Source organism: Sorex araneus, chromosome 3 (genome assembly GCF_027595985.1).
Source record: "Sorex araneus isolate mSorAra2 chromosome 3, mSorAra2.pri, whole genome shotgun sequence".
In the NCBI taxonomy this organism is placed as follows: domain Eukaryota; kingdom Metazoa; phylum Chordata; class Mammalia; order Eulipotyphla; family Soricidae; genus Sorex; species Sorex araneus.
In genome coordinates this window covers 79,007,615-79,028,064 of record NC_073304.1, presented here as the reverse complement: position 1 = coordinate 79,028,064, position 20,450 = coordinate 79,007,615, and the positions used below count along the sequence as shown (strand labels likewise).

The 20,450-nt window shown below is 39.3% G+C and overlaps 1 protein-coding gene across 6 annotated transcripts in view; it reads left to right on the top strand.

The window, feature by feature from the left end:
* RYR3 (ryanodine receptor 3) overlaps window positions 1-20,450 on the top strand; it is a 605,205-nt gene that overhangs the window by 213,250 nt on the left and 371,505 nt on the right. For all 6 annotated transcript variants that reach the window (XM_055132600.1, XM_055132599.1, XM_055132596.1 and 3 more), the window contains exon 3: window positions 17,019-17,126. In XM_055132600.1, the coding sequence (XP_054988575.1) occupies window positions 17,019-17,126 (108 nt within the window). The remainder of the gene's footprint in view (window positions 1-17,018; window positions 17,127-20,450) is intronic.

Below are 20,450 nucleotides of genomic sequence, written 5' to 3'. Positions count from 1 at the left end.
TTTTACCTTGAGCTCTACTTTAACACTTCACAATGTATCTGAAGATAGGGCTGATATCGAGACCCGGAGTCACCACCCATGAACTGCCCCTCTGGCTACTGATTAAGCTGCTTAGTGGCCAGGATCCCAGAGACACATGAACGAATCTTGAAACCCAGTGGCTTTTGGCAGAAATCCCTCCAGATTTAATTATTAAAATTCTACAATTTCAACACTGTGTGGCCGCTATTGTGGCCGCATGACATCATATGCTATTCATAATCATTAATAGAAAAAAAAATATCTGGTGTTGCCTTTTAAGCAGGTCTGAGTATTGGGGGGAAATCCCAAATAATAATGGTGGGCCGGCTGTCGAAATATTGAATGTAATTAAAGTAGAGAGAGAGTAATGTGGAAATTGTCTGCTAAACAGGGAGGGGGAAGAGGTGGGATGGGGGGTATACTGGGGTTTTTGGTGGTGGAGAATGTGCACTGGTGAAGGGACAAGTGTTTCATCATTGTATGGCTGAGACTTAAACCCAAAAGCTTTGTAACTGTCCTCTCAGTGATTCAATAAATACATTTATAAATAAAATAAAATAGGGCTGAGTGCATGCCTTGCATGCAGGAATCCTTGATTTAATCCAAATACTGAGTGGTCCACTGAGCACTGAACTTGGAGTTGCCTCCTTCTTAGCACCACTGGATATGTGTGTTTCTCCCCCACCTGTCTTGAATGGGATGATCCAGGTCATCTACTGCTTATGAGTAGGTTATCTCTGCCTTTTGGTTTCTATCCCAAGATTAATTCCACACCCAAAGTATGTATTTTAAAACTTCTGCAATCTGTGTTCCCCCTTGCATGAGGAGCATGCCATACTTATTCCTCACATGTAAACATCAGTCATGATAGTTAACTCACTCTGAGTAAGCCCAAAAGGAGAAAGTCTGGTTCTCTGTAAGGGCATAGGAGGTTTTTTTCTCATATTGGAAAAAATGTGCCTTTTTTTAAAACTGAAATTCTTTCTAAAACTGCAGTTTTTATGAATATCCATATATTTTGCTTGCCAATTGTTAAAAAATCCAGAATGTAATTTGTAATGATACTATTATTTTTATTTGCTTCCTTTTAATTATTTATTTATTTTGAAATTTTTATTAAAGAGCCATAATTTTTAAAGTTACTGATAGTTGCATTTTAGGCATACAATAACCCAACAATAATTCTATCACTCTACCAAAGTCAACTTCCCTCTCCCAGTGTTCCCAGATTCTCTCCCCATCCCAACCCCCACTCCACCCCACTTGTCAACTTGACAGGTACCTTACAAAGTTTCAATGATTGTTACTTAGATCTTGTGTATTCAGTCCTGTTGAGTCTGTGTTTTGAGTATATGGCTATACTCAAAGTATATGGCTATACCCCTTACTCATATCACTGGTTTAACTGAAGCCCTATGTCTAGTAACCCATTACTTATTGTTCTCTTCTTCCCCACTGATTTTTTTCCTTCTTTGTCTCCTCTTTAAATACTGGGGTTGAAGATGCGTTAGGCATCTCCCATTTACTATAATACATTTACTCTTCCAGTAGTCTGTATTCCACAGATAAATGAGATAATCCCGTTTTTCTCTTTCTTTTTCTGACTTACTTCACTCAACATGATATCTTCCACTTTCAACCATGTTGCAGCAAATTGCATGATATTATTATTATAAGCAAACACTCTAGGGGACAAAAAAGTGAAGACAATGACATTTTCTCATTGGAATTTGAATTTAGTTTGAGTGGGAAGGAGAGAGTGGGAAAAATATGCAAAACATTTGGAGACCAAGGTGTTGTCCTTCCTTCGCATTTCTCTGAGCTACATTTTCACTTCTGACCCTCAGTGAATGAGCCCCATGGGACTGGTGCCACTGGACCCAGTGCGCTGGGGGTTCCTACAAAAACCCAAGTGATGCTTATGACATTGCACCCCTTTTGGACCCCCAGTGTCTCTTCTGTCAGTTTTTCAGCTCCAGCTCTGTGTTTTCCTTTCAGCTCTTGTGGGTGTGGGTGATTCAATATGCTTTCTTTAATCTTCCCCTTCCTGTTTTGCAAGGAATAGACCAAGGGACCAAGTTTTTGGCCCTGCAGCTGCTGAATACCACACCCTCTCTGATAGAGCAAAGCCTCACCATGGTTTCCAAATTCTCCAACCACCACCTCAAAATTCAGAAGAGAGGAGATAGCAAAAAAAATAAACAGCCCAGGGATATAGGGGAGAGTATTGGCAGCAACTGTTCCTCCCTCTGAAACAGAACAAAGCTCTAGACTTAACCAGAAGCATCAAGGGGAAACTAGACTTTCTTACCAGTCTGTCTTCCTACCACTCCTTAGCATTGATTCCATTTCAGTATTCCTGTTCCCAGCCTAATTTGGACTCCCCCTCCCTACACCCTCACCCCATTCCTGGAGCCTGCTTTGAGCACTAACTGATGTTTCTTCTACCTAAACTTTTTCTTGGAACATGGAATAGACTGGCTAACTTCCTCTCCTTTTGGACATTCTGCCTTTCCTCTTCCCATGTCTCTGTCCCCCAGTAAGCTAACTCTTCAGAATAACATCACAGTTTCTCCTGCAGGCTCCTACTGAAATCTAGAGTTGTAGGCATTCTAAGGTTCTGTGACTTATCCCCAGAGCTTGTATTTCCTGTGCTACTTATTAGAGTTTTGTTTATGGAAATATTTTTAGAATCAAAGAGTCCTTGTTTGTTTTTTTCCTGTACTTGCAGAAACAGAACTTGCTGCTTCTGTGCTTCTCCTTCTCCCAGGTTCTAAGTTTCCTCCTACAGGCACCTTGCTTATTTAACATGCTGAATGCCAGGCAGGGAGAGAAACTTGGCTCAATCAAGAACCCAATCAGCCATCCAGCCTGTCAGTTCTGCTTTTTCCCAGCAGGCAGTTTTCTAAGCCAGCTGCCTAGCATTTTGTCTCTGATTCCTTGGCTGCCCCTTCTTCCTCAATTTAAAGAACACAAACTTCACAAGGCCTGATTTTTGTCAGGTTCTTGATAGCATTCTTTCTTAACTGTGCCAGAAACTATTGATGCTTGGCAAGATACAAATGCCCAGGGCACCTCAGCTTTACTTTGAGTTGGGTTCGTATTGGGTAAGATCCAAAAAACATGAGTGTGGATTTCAAATTACTGGGCTCTTCATTTTAAGTGAAATTCTTACATTTTGGTGCCTTGAACTCATTAAAGAAGAATCTAGAATACAAATTGTCTTTCAGAGCCTTGAATATACTACTGTTTGATCCAGATGTGCTGTAGTTTCCCAGAGAGAAATTGGGAAAGCCTTCTGCAAATCCTTTTAAAAGTACCTACGTGGAGAAGGGTCCTGAATAATCTGAAATTTTAGTAGTCTGATTCAGGATATTATTGAGCTGATCATATTTCAATACTGATGCTTCCAATATAAACTTAAATTTGTGATAGCACTGGTGAGAATTCTGAGTCTCATGGAAGAATTATTGATGTGCAAACCTTTTCTTTCCTTTGAATTAATAAACATTATTGGGAGATCAGTGTCAGTGAATCAGCCAATAAGTATCTAAGCATTAGATGGAAGGGGCAAAGAAATGGTGGCTGTAGATATGTTTTTCAATTCCAATTCACTTTGGATGTGATTTCTTAGTAGGATGTTTATCAAAGGAATTTTATTCTGTAATTTCGGTTTTCTGTTTGTAGGGAGCAGTGGGATCTTCTTTCCATAGGAAAAACTTCAAATGTTCTTAAGTAAATATTTAATTCCCTAGAATTATTTAAATTTATCTCTCTTTTTTTTTTTTTTTTTTGCTTTTTGGGTCACACCCGGCAATGCACAGGTGTTACTCCTGGCTCTGCACTCAGGAATTACTCCTGTCGGTGCTAAGGGGACCAGATGGGATGCTGGGAATCAAAGCCGGGTCGACCACATGCAAGGCAAATGCCCTACCTGCTGTGCTATCGTGCCAGCCCCCCAATTTTTTTATTTGGCCAGGGGTGGGCTACCCAAGTGTTCAGGACTCACTTCTGACTTTGTGCTCAGAAATGACCCCTGCCCTGCTTGGGGGAAGGGGTGTGTATGTGGTGTTGGGGATCAAACTGTGTCTGGCCATATGTAAGACAAGTATCTTAATCCCCATGCCACCTCTCTGGCCTTTAACTTAAATTTCTTTTTTGTTTGTTTGTTTGTTTGTTTTTTGTTTTGTTTAGCTTTTTGGGTCACACCCGGCAATGCACAGGGGCTATTCCTGGCTCTGCACTCAGGAATTACTCCTGGCGGTGCTCAGGGGACCATATGGGATGCTGGGATTTGAACCTGGGTTGGCCACGGGCAAGGCAAATGCCCCACCCGCTGTGCTATCGCTTCAGCCCACTTTTTTGTTTTTTTAATATCAGCACTTTTCTGCAACTTCTTGCTTTCCCTAGTGCGTGATCAACTTTCTCCATCCCTTTGCTTCTGAGTACTCCCTCTTAGAGTAAAGTTCAGGGCAGCAAGACATCCGAAACAGCAGCCCTCTGCTCATGGCTGTGTTACTGCTTAATGAGCCATCTTGTAGTGTGATGGTGATTTTCCATAGTTGTCAGTTCTCCCAGGCTGATTCCCTCTTTCCTAGAATGAAGAGCCACCTCGAGAGGGCTCCATTCTGAGAGTATTGCATTCATGTGGTTGATTCCTTAGGCACCAGGAAGTACTTTTTTTACTTTTTGGTGGATACAGTTGGAGGGACTCCACTGTCAGTACTCCAGAGATCTGCAGGCCTCCAGTGATTCTTAGGCAACCAGACTTGTTGGTTGAATGCTAGGACCTAAGGAGTCTGTACTGCTTAGGCTCTGCAGTCCCAGGGACCATCAGGGCCATACCAAAAACACTCTGAGATCTCCAGGTCAGCACCCAGTGATAGAGGAGTCACCTAGTGCCAAGAATAGAACCTAGGTCATGTGCCCAAATTCCTGAACTATCTCCTTCATCTCAGGTCATTCTGTTTTTCTTTTCTTTTTGGATGATGCGCAGGGGTTACTCCAGGCTCTGCACTCAGGAATTTCTCCTGGCGGTGCTCAGGGGACCATATGGAGTGCTGGGAATCGAACCCGGGTCGGCCACATGCAAGGCAAATGACCTACCCTCTGTGCTATTGCTCCAATCCCAGGCCATTTTTAAAAAATTTTTTTTGTTTTGTTGAATCACCGTGAGATAGTTACAAGCTTTCATTTTTGGGTTACATTCTCACATTGATCAAACACCCATCCCTCCATCAGTGCACATTCCCCATCACTGATATCCCAGCCATTCTTTTAAAAGACACATTCTCCTCCCCCCCCCCCCATTTCTTTCAAAAAGAATGTTCTCTAGGGGTGGGGGGTGATAGCTAGTACAATGAATAAGGGGCTTGCTTTGCACATGGCTGACCAAGGTTTGATCTGTGGCTGTGGTACCACCTATGGTCCCCTGAGCACCAACAGGAGTAATCAATCCCTGAGCACAGAGCCAAGCATAAGCCCTGAGCACAAATGGATGTGACCCCAAAACAACAACAGCAAAGCTTCCTAACTAAAAGGTTAAATGTTGTGTACCATACTGCTTATGTATAATTCTGTGACAAGTTCTTAACACAGGCAAAGTCCATTTTCTTAAAATATTTAAAATATTGATATATCTACCCACCTATGGTCCTGGTGGAAGCTTTCCTATTGTGCACAGATATATCTTTTGGAAGAGAAAATTTACCTGGTAAATTGCCTTACACATCAGAATTGCAAAAAGAGAGAAAAGATCTTGACAGAAATCTGGATTTTATAAAGCTCTTGATGCTCATATTCCCACTGATTGCAGTCCACAGTCTGCATTCTCCGGGGTCATTCCAAGCGGGAGAACATGATGTTCTCAACTTATTAAAGTATAGGAGTTGACAGAAACTAGCCTCGGTGGGATTAAAATTCGTCAATCTAGCATTGGGATGGCAACCTTTGCTCTAGGGTATTGACAAAGCATAAATCAGAAGGCATTGAGGAGGAGTTTTTGAAATTCAGCGTTTGCATGCTCTTCCCCATATATGATTGTGCAAATGTGATCAATTTTTGGTTCCTTTTCAAAAAATGGCTGTAAGTTCTTTCTCCAAAAATATAGATTGAGTGGTGGGCTAAACGGTATAATATTTATAAGTTAGCACATGGTCTGCTATAGTTATACAGATAGGTAAATAGATACATTTTAATGTGTTCCATTTTTGCTTCTCCACTAGCCTATCTAAGCATTACTTGATTCTTTTACATCTCAATTGACCACCAAAATGGATGCAAAAATGTATCTATCTTTGCAGAAATCCACAGGGTTGCCAACTTTAGACTTGGGCATTCATTTTACAGCTATTTTTCTAGCAAGCCATCAGTTTAGCCATTGAGGTGATAAAGATAGGCTTAAAAAGCACTTCACTGCATAAATAAATAAAGCCTGGTTGAAATGGAATGTTGGTGTTAATATGGTTAACGACTGCCTCTGCCTTTAAAGTATAAACACGATACAAATAATTATGCACTATCAATAATAGATAGGAAATCAGTAAATGAGCTCATGTCTGCTGTACGTGGATGAGATAATGTCTTTAAAGTGCTTAAGGCTCTTTAAATACAAATTACATTTACCATCTTTGGCTGTCCTGGTGCTGTCCCATGGAAAATTGGACTTATCCAATGCCACAATGTATACCCAATGGAGTCTGGTTAGCCTGGAAAATTTTCTGGAAGGGAAAATAATATTCTGTCCCGAAGGGCTTGAGGAGTCTTTTTCATAGTCTTTGAGCAGGGCTATATTGAGTCCTCCTAGGGAGGATTGTCAGTCCTGTCAGAGAAGGGATCTGATAGGGAACAAACACAATATGTGTAGAAACTAACAGAGAAAGACTAAATTCAAATCTATTTGCTGTTGGCAGGAATATTGCCCCCGGAGAAATAAACTTTTTCGAATATACAATTTAAAATGTAGAATCATGAAAATGAGTATCAGTCATAATGTTTCACTGACTAGGCAGCTCCAAGCAGCAATTGAGAAATAGTTCTCAAGAAACCCAGAAGTATCTTGGCTTAGCCCTCAATAGAGATGGTGAGTACTGTTTAATCAGTACTGTTTTGCTGCTCCATGTGGTTCTTCTGTTGGGTCAACTGTCATCAATCTTTTGGTCAAGAAAGTTCACTTCTTTAATATTTTGTTCCACTTATAAACCAAAATTTGTTCAGTTTTGTCCATATTACAATAAAAATAGGTCATTACTTCCAAAAATAGTTAAAAACATGACTAACATTAGATAGAAGGTCTAATGCATGCCAACCTTTTGACTTAGTTTTCCTTACCTAATTCATGCGCTCAATCTCCCTGTTTCTGTTTATACAGAACTTTAGAGGAAAAAAATGATGTATCCAAGAGCTTTATTTTCTAGCTTTGGATCTGTTTCTGCTTGGATGCCCCCATAAACATATACTGCCCTAGATTTTCTTTTACAATTCTTTTTTTAAAAAATGTGATTCACCTTTCCCAGATAACTCAGCTCTTCTTAGTTCTGATACCTATTCTCAGTTGCTCCTTCTCTTTCAGTGATTGACATTAGAAATTACTTCCACTTGCAGGTAAGACTACCCATAAGAATGGGGTTGAATCCATGTAAACCCACCCACACATAATAACATAATATACCATCTAAAGTTTTCTTCTGATAGATCCTGGGAATAGAATAGGTATAGGTAGAACAATCAATAAGAAATAGTGGCTAGTCATTTTTTTCTCTTCTTTATCACTTTACCAATCCATGATACTTCTAATACTTGACTTTATTCTTAGGTAAATTGGGTAAACAAGCTAAGAGAAACAAGGACAGAGGTATTCTGAAAATTCACAACTTTATGGCTAAATTTAGTGGGAAGAGGGGAATTTAGGAAGTAGGTGCAAGTTTTGGAGTAACCACTTATTTTTTTAGTAACTTTTTTTTATTGTACTGTGTATGTATTCAGGGCACAATGTCTTATCTCTTCTAGACTTATGTTTTGAAACCATAACACCACCACTAATGTACTGATATTCCTCTACCACAGTTTTCTAATGGGATTTTAAATGAATGGGAGTAATATACATAAAAAATGGAAAGAATACATTTACCATTTTGTTCATTTATAAAAAGTCTGAGTTGTCAATATGTACCAGGAACTCCTAGGTCCCACTTCTGTCTGGGCTGCTCTTTCTTAATCTCAGTGTTATTCAGAGACCTCTGGGTCCTGCAGGAGTACTGTCATACCGTCAATTTAGCATTGAATAGACTCTTTTGCATTACTTTGTCATGTACAGTAGATGCATATCTCCAAGAGGTTAAACATTCCTTAAAGAATAGAAATCAGATTTGTGTTCTCTTGTTCTAACAACAGCCAGCACAATACTTGAATGCATATTGCTCTGTCTATTCTGTTCTGTTCTGTAAATACCTGCTGACTGCTTGATAGACATGAAGTGAGGTTGATTGGGCTGACTTTGGTTGCTTGATTTCCAGAAATTCTCTTTCTGTGGAGAGTATATGTCAGTCTCAAATTTCCTCCTCTTCCCCCAGATGAGGCTAGCTCTGCTGACATTTACAGGAGTTCCCATATGCAAGTCTCAGATCCTCCCCAGTCTATCATCACTGTTTTGTGGCCAGAATAGGAGGTTTCTATGAACAATTTGCCAGTGGAATTATTGTCTTTGTTCCTTCTGACACTAGCTGTGACTTATTCTTGATGAGTCCTATCCTTTATATTCACATTCTCATCTTACAGTCCTTCCTGTTCATTTTAACCCAGCCAACCATGATGTCTTAATTCTTCTACCCTCTCAAGACTTTTTAAGTTAAACTCCTTATCTCCATCTCTGCTATTACTTTCAGGCCATCATTGTCACTGCATATCCAGTTCATTCCTAACTTCTGTCTTGATCTAATCCCTTTTACACGGGACTGCAAAGATCTTTCAAAGATAGCAATTTGATTAGATTACTTCTTCCAAATATGTCTTTAAAGATGTCTTCTTCCTCTGAAAACAAAAATCCAAATTCCTTGTCAAAGGTTCTCAAGATCTCTGTCTAATGTCATTTTCTTCCTGAGCCTCACTTCTTACCTCCATTTGCTTGCTTCTCTCCCCATCTACCACTTCATAGTCCAGTCTTCCTCAAGTCTGTAGGCCTCTCACTGGCTTTATAACTCACCTCTGAACCTTTTGAATCATATTTGAAAGTATCTATTTATTTCCCCAACACTCTACAAGATCGTCCAGCCTTGAATGTCAGGTATTTTTGCCTTATCTTTCCATAAAATGCAAAGTTCAGAATTACTATATGGGTAACCAAATACTTAAGTGACTTATTGCTATTTTAATTTCACTGCCCCATTTTAGATAATAACATATTTATTGAGTAGTTACTATACACCATATCCATTTAAATTATTTATTAAGGTAGAATTGGTTTATAACAAGTTTCAAGTGTATAGCATTGCAAAAAAGCATCTGTATTTAATACATTATGTTCACCACTAAAACGGAATTCCAACCTTTACCTATAGCACTGTAGCACTGAAGTTCAGTTGTTCATCAATTTGCTCGAACAGGCACCAGTAACTTATCCATTGTGAGACTTGTTGTTACTGTTTTTGGCATATCGAATACGCCACAGGTAGCTTGCCAGGCTCTGCTGTGCAGGCGAGATACTCTCAGTAGCTTACCAGGCTCTCCGAGAGGGATGGAGGAATTGAACCCGGGTCGGCTGCATGCAAGGTAAATGCCCTACCCGCTGTGCTATAGCTCCAGACCCTTTACCTGAGATACCCATATTTTTCACCATTACCTTTTGGTAACCTCCAACTTTTATTGTAGACTAAAAGTTTTTTTTGTTAATTTTGTTCATTGATGTGTTCTTTTACACTCGACTGACCCAGGTTCGTTTCCTCCGTCCCTCTCAGAGAGCCTGGCAAGCTACCGAGAGTATTCTGCCCGCATGGCAGAATCTGGCAAGCTACCCGGAGTGTATTCAATATGTCAAAAACAGTAACAACAAGTCTCACAGTGGAGACGTTACTGGTGCCTGCTTGAGCAAATAGATGAACAACAGGATGACATTGCTACAGTGCTACAGATGTATTCTTGTATGCATGTACATTTGAATGAAAACATATGCATCATGCTCTGCAACCAACTCTGATATTTTAAGCTCTTTTAAGATTAAAATAAGGAAATTTGGTATGTGTTTGAGGGTTAGAGTGATAGTGCTGAGGGTAGGGCATTTGCCTTGCACGCAGCAAACCTACATTCAATCCTAAGCACTCCAAATGGTTCCCCAAGTCCACCAGGAGTGATCCCTGAGTTCAGAGCCACAAGTAAGCCCTGAACACCACCAACTGTGTCCCCAAAACCAAAATAAATAAATTTGTTAAAACTTATTCTGAGTAGATATTATTGTCTGTTTTACAGAAAAGAAATTGAGGCAAAAATTGATACTAAGTTACCCATTTAATATCTTTAGTATCTAACTGAATAGATATTTGACATCAGGCTGTTCTATGCTTTGTAACTAGTACACTTGTTTTTATTCAAAGTCATGGATGCACTTACCAGTGTATCACTGAACCATGGCTGTGTGAACACAAGATCAACTAACAGAAGTAAGAGGAGACACATGCCAGTGGGAGGCATGTGCCTCCCACTTTTTTTTTTATTGTAAAAGCCTCTTTAACAATAAGCAGGAACCCTGGGAAGGGGCTCAGCCAGGCAGGGGAGTGTTCAGTGTACTTGGTTTACAGCCAAAACCACATCAACCGTGTGCTGTTAAATAGTCTTTGAGGACCTAGCTAAGATCGTAAACTCAGATTAGATCCCCAATGGGGTTGTGTAACTTTTTTTTGAGCCTAATTTTGATTTATTTTAATGAATAACTGTGAGATACAGTTTACAATAGCCAGAATCTGAAAAAAAAAGCCAAGTGCCTGAGAATAGATGACTGGTTAAAGAAACTTTGATGTATCTACATAGTGGAATACTATGCAGCTATTAGAAAAGATGAAACCATAAAATTTGCATATAAGTGGATCAACATGAAGAATATCATGCTAAGTGAAATGAGTCAGAAATAGAGGGACAGACATAGAATGACTGCACTCATTTGTGGAATAATAAAGTAATATAATAGGAGACTAACACCTAAGGATAGTAGAGATAAGGGCCAGGAGGATTGCTCCACGGCTTGGAAACCGATCTCATATGATAGGGGAGAAGGCAGCTGGGATGGAGAAAGGACCACTAGGTAAATAATGGTTGGAGGGATCGCTCGGGATGGTAGATGCATGCTTGAAGGGATTGTGTACCTTTTTTTTTGGGGGGGGGGATCACCATGTGGAAAGTTACAAAGCTTTCAGGCTTAAGTCTCAGTTAGGGATTGTGTAACTTTTTTAAACAAAAATTTATGACAAACTAGCATAAAATGTATAATTTGTATACCTATTTTATATACCTACATACCCAGGGTTGCATAAGAACTTGTTGGATGAAAGGAAGTTATGAGTATAAAAAGTTTAAGTCCTGCTGTAATACATAGAGACTCAGTTCAAGAAGATTTGAGTTGACAATATAATGCTCCAAACATTGTGGAAAGCCAAAGTAGAATGATGTAGAAGTTTTTCAAGAGACCTACAATTAAGTAAAACAAACTATAATATGTGAACTCTGTAAACCCAAACATATTTCTTAATAGTGGAACAAAGGGATGACTATTCCCTTTTGGTAATTACCCTCTTCATTTTGCTAAAGTCTTTGCTAGTATAGTACTGAGTGTATTCTTAGGTAGATAAATGCTAAGTAAAAGCAGGAACAGGGATATCAGATTACCACTACCTTGGATGTAGTTTTACCAGTGAAACATGGAAAGAGTCACATAGATTTATGGAACTCGGAGAAGAATCCATGGTCCTTCCCAATTTTCTATCCAGTGGTTTTTTTAAATTGAATTAATAAAGTATTATGTAAATTTCTAGTATGTCATCATTAAAATCAACATGTTAAAAAAATACCTACCCCCCTCAGTGTCCTGACATCTCAAAGTCTTCTATAGGACAATTAGAAATCTACTGCTTCTTTCTCCAGACAGAGGGTTGGGGAGTGATGAGACACTATTTTAGAAAATCTGTCAATAGAATCTTCTCTCCATGATGAGAATCATCAAGCATATGGTTGAGGTCTGCCAGGCAGTGGGGCTGAGTCATAAGCTTGAGAGCCCAGTGACAGAGAGTGGTCCTGAGGGCATCTCAACCTGCAAGCAAGTTAGCTTTGGTATACTAGTGGCCTTTGTTCATACGTTTTTCTTTTCCTTTTTTGAACTTAAACAATAATTTATTGAGCATCCCCACTTGTAGCCTCACAGGCTAAGTCATTTGTGTGTGTGTGTGTGTGTGTGTGTGTGTGTGTGCGCGTGCGTGCGCGCATATATAGCTTCTGTGCTAACCTTGGGAGCATGGTGAGTGATAAGGGCTCAGTATACTGTTCGAAGAGATTCATGAGGCAGCTGTAATTTTCTTCCGCAGGTTGAGTGACCACAGCTGGCAGATCCAGCTCATCAGACAGTGTCCCCTCCCAGAACTTGTTCTTGGCTTTCGTCTCTTCCTATAGTTTCCCTGTAGACTCTGGTGCTGCTCTGGAGAGGCCCGCTGCATACACTGGACCAGCTGCCCTTATTGTCTTCAATGTTGTCGCCAATATTCCCCATCACACTGTGGTCACCCTAAATGTCCAGGTAATCACACTGGATCTAAAAAAAGAGACTCCCATCTCTAGTAAGATCATGGCATTGGTGTGCCCCATCAATGGCAGCAGTCACTGGAAGATAGAAGTAGAAGATCTTGTACTTGACAATAGATTTGTACCTCTTTTCATCAAATCGCCAAATTGGTGTTCTTCCAGGATCTATTATGAGGCTCAGAGTCTGCCTAGTGTAAGACTGATAGAGGCTGCAAAAAGAACTTGATAATATTCAGATAATAAAGTCCAGCTGTGCCTGGCAGAAGCACTTCCGCAGGCAGTAGGTTAGATAAACATTTGCGGTGTCCACATCTATGCCCCACCCAGCTTCCTATACCAGCATGGTCACTATCACTGTCATCCTGTTGCTCATCGATTTGCTCGAGCAGGCACCAGTAACGTCTCCACTGTGAGACTTGTTACTGTCTTTGGCATATCGGATACACCATGGGTAGCTTGTCAGGCTCTGCTGTGTGGATGAGATACTCTCAGTAGCTTGCCGGGCTCTCTGAGAGGGGCGAAGGAATCAAACCCGGGTTGGCCGTGTGAAAGGCAAATGCCCTATCCGCTGTGCTATCGCTCCAGCCCACAAACATGGTATAAGAGAAAAGTTAAGGATGCATCTTTTGTTTATTCTGAAGGAAAATAGTATAGTGGGTCAGCTGTTGCTTCATTCATGTCACAAATTCTGGTTACATTTTTTTTTTCCTTCTCCAGATCTTTGTGGTTGCCCCATTGCTTCCCTTGCTCATGGTTTTATGTACTGCTGATGGAGTGTGTCCTCATTCTTGAGCTTAAAGAGTCCAGGCAAGGATCAGGTTCCAGAGGTAGACATACTAAAACATAGAAAAAGTAGGAAGACCAGTGGCAAGAAGGCACGCTTCAATATGAGGTGCTTCCTCCTGTCCACACACTTTGTCCCTATTTGAGAGTAACCCCTTCATGAAGTAATTAAATTATGACCACATTGTGATTTTGAATATCTGGAAAACAAATATGTAATTAAAGCATGCCCAGAGTCCTGGTGGATCATTAGGGGAGGACTTTTGTCCAAGTAAGCCAGAAAGAAACAGGGAAAAAAGAAATGTAGAATCATACAGCCTCACCTAGGAGCAACATCTCTGGCATTGGAGTGGTGAAAATTACTATTTTAAAGATGATGGACATCTTTAAAAGTTGAGGTCATTCTGCTGATCAGGCAAAAAGTACATTTTAAGAATATCAACTATAACTGTAGACATTCCTGAACAGTAAAATCTCAAAATTACATGTTTTTAGTGAAGTGGAAAAAGTAATGAAGCTGTATTATTAGCTTCCTAATTTTGGTGACTAAGGTTCAGCAATGGAATAACAAACCTCTAAAATTTTGGGAGGCTGCGTTGGATGATGTGTTTGTGGCATAAGGCTTTTAGGGAAATGCTTTATCATAATATTATAAGCCGTTTGTAATGATGCTATATGAGCTTGAAAACTACTTCCTGGATGTGAAGCATCACCAACTGTCTGCTTGCTCAAGTTCCATACAAATGAGCTAATTACCTGCAGCAAGAATAAAATTTCAAAATAATGCAAGACACATGTAAAACAAAAAGACTGTCATGCCCTTCTGTTGCAGTTTCTCCTTGGGCACATCATTGAGAGAAATAGGAAAATGATGGCAATGCCAGAATTTGAGGAAGACTAAATTTTCAGGAGACAACTTCAGTGGAAATAATATTAACATAGAATAGTGCTCAAGATTGAAGCTACTCAAAGACCAGTCTTTGAGACAGGGTTACTCAGTCTGACCCGAGGGCTTTTAGGAAAGAAATGGTGGCTGGTTCCACAGTGCAGCACCATCTTATTTTTGAAGTCATGGAAGAAGGAGGAGGGTAGAATGAAGAATTACACAAACATGTAAATTAAAAAGCCCTTAATGATTGCAAATCCCAGTATATTTGTTTTTTAAATAAAAATGCTAAAATCAGAAAGGCTATCACTGCCTTAGCAGCAGGATGCTCTAGCTTTTAAATTGGAATTCCATGGAAACAGCTTTGTCTGCAACAGAGTGTTAGACATAGCTGTCAGTGACTTCTGACCCTAATTCATTCCTGTTATTTTCCTGGTGTCCACTTGCAACTAATACCGCATAGAATATCCAGGCTTGTGCTTCACGAGCAGAGGGAGAAGGCAAATGGAATAGAGAAGGGATCACTAAGAAAATGATGGCTGGAGGAATTGGTCGGGATGGGAGATGTGTGCCGAAAGAAGATAATAGACCAAACATGATGACCTCTCAGTGTCTGTGTTGCAAGCCATAATGCCCCAAAGTAGAGAGAGAGTATGGGGAATATTGTCTTCCATGGAGGCAGGGGGAAGGTAGGAAAGGGGGGGGTACACTGGGGATATTTGTGGTGGGGAATGTGCACTGGTGGAGGGATGGGTATTTGATCCTTGTGTGATTGTAACCCAAACATAAAAGCTTATAACTATCTCACGGTGATTCAATAAAATTTTTAAAAATCACTGTAAAAAAATCCAGGCTTGGTATGAAAAGTAATTAAAGTATATTCTCAGGAGGGAATGGTAGAGATAGCAAACTTCTATATAGGAATGACTCTTGTTTTGTGTTTCTTATATTTTTTTAATATCAACTGTTTTACAATAATATAATTCCTAAATATTTGCTGACTGAAATTATTTTAGTTATTTTTTTAAAAAGCTTTAATATTTTCTTTTGTTCTGGGCCACTCCCAGGAATACTCAAGTCAGTTATGACAACAGGCCAGTTCAGTGCTCCACCGGGCAGTGTGGTACTGCCTGTCTTAGCAGTACTGGAAGCCGTAAGGGTCACACTGCCAGTGCTTAAAAGCCTTGAGGCTTCAGAGTTACTTAGGGGTATCTAGAACTGTAACTTGTGGTGCTGGAGTGTGTTGGGTGTTGTGGATAATGGAAAGGTTGTGGTGCTGGGAATCAAACTTGGGTCCTGTTGCATGCTAGGTATGTGGTCTAACACTTTAGCCATTTCCAAAGACCTTTAATCTTTCACTAGAGGCAGAAATAATGTATAGTTAACCATATGCACTTTGGAGACAGGGTGCTTAAGTTGGCAATTTGTGTTCAGCCCAGTGGATGATAAGCCATGGAGGGTGACTTAACTTCTCTGTGCCTTTGTTTTCTTCACTACAAACTGGATTATTAATAACCCCTATCTTAAAGAATGGTTGTGAGGATTAAGCATACTCTAATTATACTCAAGGCACTTAGAATAGTGCCTGGCACAGAGCAAGTACTAGGTAAATGCTGGCCAATACTAGGCAGAGGAGGCTGGCTTTGATTTTGAAAAATATTTAGGAAAAGGTGTGAATATCATGCTAACTGAACACCTTTGTTTTTTATTTTTTGCTTTTGCTTTTTGGGTCACTCCTGGCGATGCACAGGGATTATTTCTGGCTCTGCACTCAGGAATTACTCCTGACGGTGCTCAGGGGACCATAGGGGATGCTGGGAATCAAACCAGGGTCGGCCGAGTGCAAAGCAAATGCCCTACCCGCTGTGCTATCACTCCAGCCCGTGAACACCTTTTAAGTTATAAGGACCATCAATTCTTCACGTTCTGGGAATTTCTTTAAAAACAATTGCTATATAGTTCTTAACTCCTTATCCTCACTATTCACACTAAAGAGTTCTCTTTAAAGAAATATTGATTGGGATTTTGTGATTTACAATACCATTGATGATGGTTTCTCATATGCAGTATTCCAACACCATAGCCTTCACCATACACAGCAGAATTCTTAATGAGTAACCTATTCTTGTGATTATTATATACAAGTACATTCTGATCTATCCATTACCTTTTTACAAATTGTCGAGGTTGACATTCCAGATACTTTCTTCCTTTGATCCCACTCAAACATAGGCATAGATTAGTCTGACCTTCCTTTCCCAACTTTGGTAACTCTATAAACATATTCTTCTGCATAAGCCACCAACCCTTGCTCAACTTGATCTTATCATTATTAGTCACTGCTTATTTGACATTGGGGCTTTTCTTTTTCTCATCATTCAGAATCCATCTTGAAGTTAGTCTTAACATGAATAAAAGAAATTCACCATTGAACTCATACTCAGGGATCCAACTGTCCCTTTGAGTCATAGGCTCTTTGCCCTTATGATGCTTTTGCCTGACTGATCCTTGAATGGTGTGCGTAGATGTTCTCATTTTGGTTTTATTTCCACAGTATGTTCCTCCAGATCTCTGCGTCTGCAATTTTGTCCTGGAACAGTCCTTGTCTGTCAGAGCCCTGCAGGAAATGCTTGCCAACACCGTTGAAAATGGTGGAGAAGGGGTGAGTACTGTGGGCTTTGGGACTTATCATAACCTAAAAGTACATGTTTTGTTTCATTCCTCCAGTTTTGAGCTGGAAGAATCTTGAAATCCTTGATATGATCTTGATAAAACAGATCTTGCCTCCTGAACTTGATTCTTCTTTTTCAGTAGCCCTAACCTTTCTTCTTTTGGATTTAACCAATTTGTACTAGGAAAACAAAAGATCATCATTATTGTTGCCCAAATGACGCATAGAATACTTGACTGTCTCTCCTTCCTTAATCCATAGTTTCTAAGAAATGTGGAGAGGTTAAGTGGCAGGCGCCCATTGGGTAGGTACTTTGTAAGAAAAGTCTCAATGATTTATGAAACCCCCAGGGAGCACAACCAGGTGGGAGACAACCAGATTATAGCAGTTTTAGAGTCTTTTACACTCCACAGTCTCACCCATGATTTCTACAGTTCCTATAGTTAATAAAATAGTCCCTGTTATTGAACCAAAAGATTGTGTTCCAAGTACCTCACTTTAGGTCACCCAGGCAAGATTTTGGCAAGAAGTTTCAGAATACTTTTTTCTTTCCCCCCCTAATAAGGCATGTCCATTTAAGTTTTCTTGTCACCTCATGTTTTAATTCTACAGCCTCAAATCAAAGGACCTTTCTCCATTCCACTTAAGGTCTACATTAGACAACTATCCTTCTGGGTTATGGCAACAGCTTCCAAACTGCTTTGATTATTCTGTACTGAGCATTTATTTTCACTCAGTAGTCATTGTATTATTCTTAAAATGTGGAATCAATTATCATACTTTCTGTTCTAAAGTATTTTGTCTTCTCATTACTTTGTGATAAATTCCAGTGAAAACTGAAGTTCAAATCAAATGGTTCATGATATTTTATTATTAAATATATAATAGTTTGAATATTTATTGGATAAGGATAATAACTATGTTGGATCACATGTCTTTTTGCATTATTTTCCCTGGAGAAAAAAAGAAATCTAACTGTCCTTTTCCTATTTCAACATTGTAGCAATATTGTTGGTATTGAAAAGTAGAAAAAAAAGGCTTAGAATTGAGAAAAGAGCTGGAATACAGATAAATGTTCCTCTTTTAAAATTAAGGCTGTTTATTCATTGGAGGCTCCACTAAATAGTGACTGGAACAACAGCTTCAGTTACTATAATGCTCTAGGAACTCTCAGACAATGCCATCAGGGCTCTCAGTCTTTATTACAAGAAATAATATTTTTATAAAAGCCCTTGAGTCTGATTATTTTTACTTTTCCAAAGTGGTTGCTGTGTACATTTACTATTAGTACTTATTTTCACTTAGATTCTAATATTCATCAGGGATGAAAAAGAAAGCAGAGCAGATATAAAAAAAAAAAAAGGAAGTGAGCTAACAAGTCAGACTCTTATAGTTCTCTGGAGCCTGGGGATGTTTGAGTAGGATGGCACCTCTTTTGCATGCCAGTTCATTTTGTTTGGAAATAGCATTTACTGCTTTCAAATGGATATTACTTTTACTAATGATCATGACTGCCACCAAACGGGATGTTTTGAAGAGTATAGTGTTTATTTTTTTTCCTTCTAGACATCAACAGATCCTTGTGTGGTATATTTCTTCACAGCTGTACAGTAACTGGATACTTTTCAAAATGACTTAAATTGTTTATTGATATGATGGGTGCACAGAGACCTTTTTGTTGGGCAAGAACTTACAATTCTTTAGCTCCTGCAAGCAAGGGAAAGAAAAGGTGTTCAGCATGATTTAACAATAGAGATTTTATTAATGGAAAGAACTTATTTACAGTCAGGATCCAAATTTATGTTGATGAAGAGAATACATAATGAGTATTTAGGAGCAGAGATGTCTGGTATCCCTCAGAGTCCATTCTGCAGAACTCACTCTTGGGTCACTTTATCTCTGATTAAATTTTATATGACTTGGTTGTGGGAAAAACAACCAATACATAGATGCTTAGCAGGATGGGATGGGTCATTAAATGGCATAAGTCAGAAGTAAAATTTCTGCATACAGATTTCAAAGTACTTTCATGTTTTCAATTGATTGGATGTACATTCTATGATACACCTTGCCACCTTTGGCAGAAGACATGGAGTCAACAGAGGTACCAAAAACTTTCTCTCAGACCTCAATCCCCATCCTAGAGAAATGACGTTTAGGTATCACTTCAGTTAGAAAAGCTCAGGCATGTTTTCAGTACATATTATACCAAACTAGATAACTTCTTGGGCAAGTTATTTCTTTTGTTTGTACCATACTGTCCATATCTTAAGAAAGTAACCTACTTCACAGCACTAGGTAAGAAGTAAGTACCAGTGAGTTCTTTGGGTATGCAAGTAAATGAATATTGATTGCTATTTTATCTCTAAACCATTTATTCCCATTGTAGGATCCTTTACATTTTCAGATGTCTCAAAGAAATATAAACAGGTGCTATATAAACAGGTACATGCCATATCTACCACTTAACTCAAAATGGACATTTATAGGGAGGGGCAGAGAAATAGTATAAAGGCTAAGGCAGTTGTCTTGCATGATAGTCAACCCTCATTCAGTCCTAGCATTATGTATGATCCCTGAACACCTCCTAGAGTGTTTCTTGTGCACAGAGCCAAGAGTAAGACCTAAGAACTGCTGGGCCAAGTGTGGCCAAAACAACACAACAATAGAACACTATGTATTTTTATGTGATTGGGCATAAATCATTAAAACAACAGCAACAAAAACAGTAACAACAACAAAAGTCTTAACGCAATTACCAACTATACCCTTTTGTTAAAGGCTTTGGTTTTCTTTAAAAATTTACTTAGTCAGATATTTACAAGTATAAAAAAGAATTAAAATAAATGAAATACTGTGATGTTCACCTTGATATAATGTTATACTTCTCAGAACATATAGGATTATAAATAGTTTATATCATGCTTGACTTTCAGATGTTAAAATACCTAGAATGCTAATATACAACCAGTTTTCAAACTTTGATTGGCAGATGTGATCTGGAAAAATATTTCTACAAGGAACTTTATCACAGCTACCCTTATTGAGAAGTAGAGAATTCATTTCTTTCATTACTTGAGTGTTCATATTCACCCCCAAAGATCCTTCTATTAGTCCCTTTGTTTATAGAGGAAAAATTAGCCATAGCACAGTTGCTAGAGAAATGCGCACTTTTATTTTTTGGTTTTTGGGTCACACCTGGCGATGCACAGGGGTTACTCCTGGCTCTGCACTCAGGAATTACTCCTGGTGGTGCTCAGGGGACCATATGGGATGCTGGGATTTGAACCCGGGTCGGCCGCGTGCAAGGCAAAC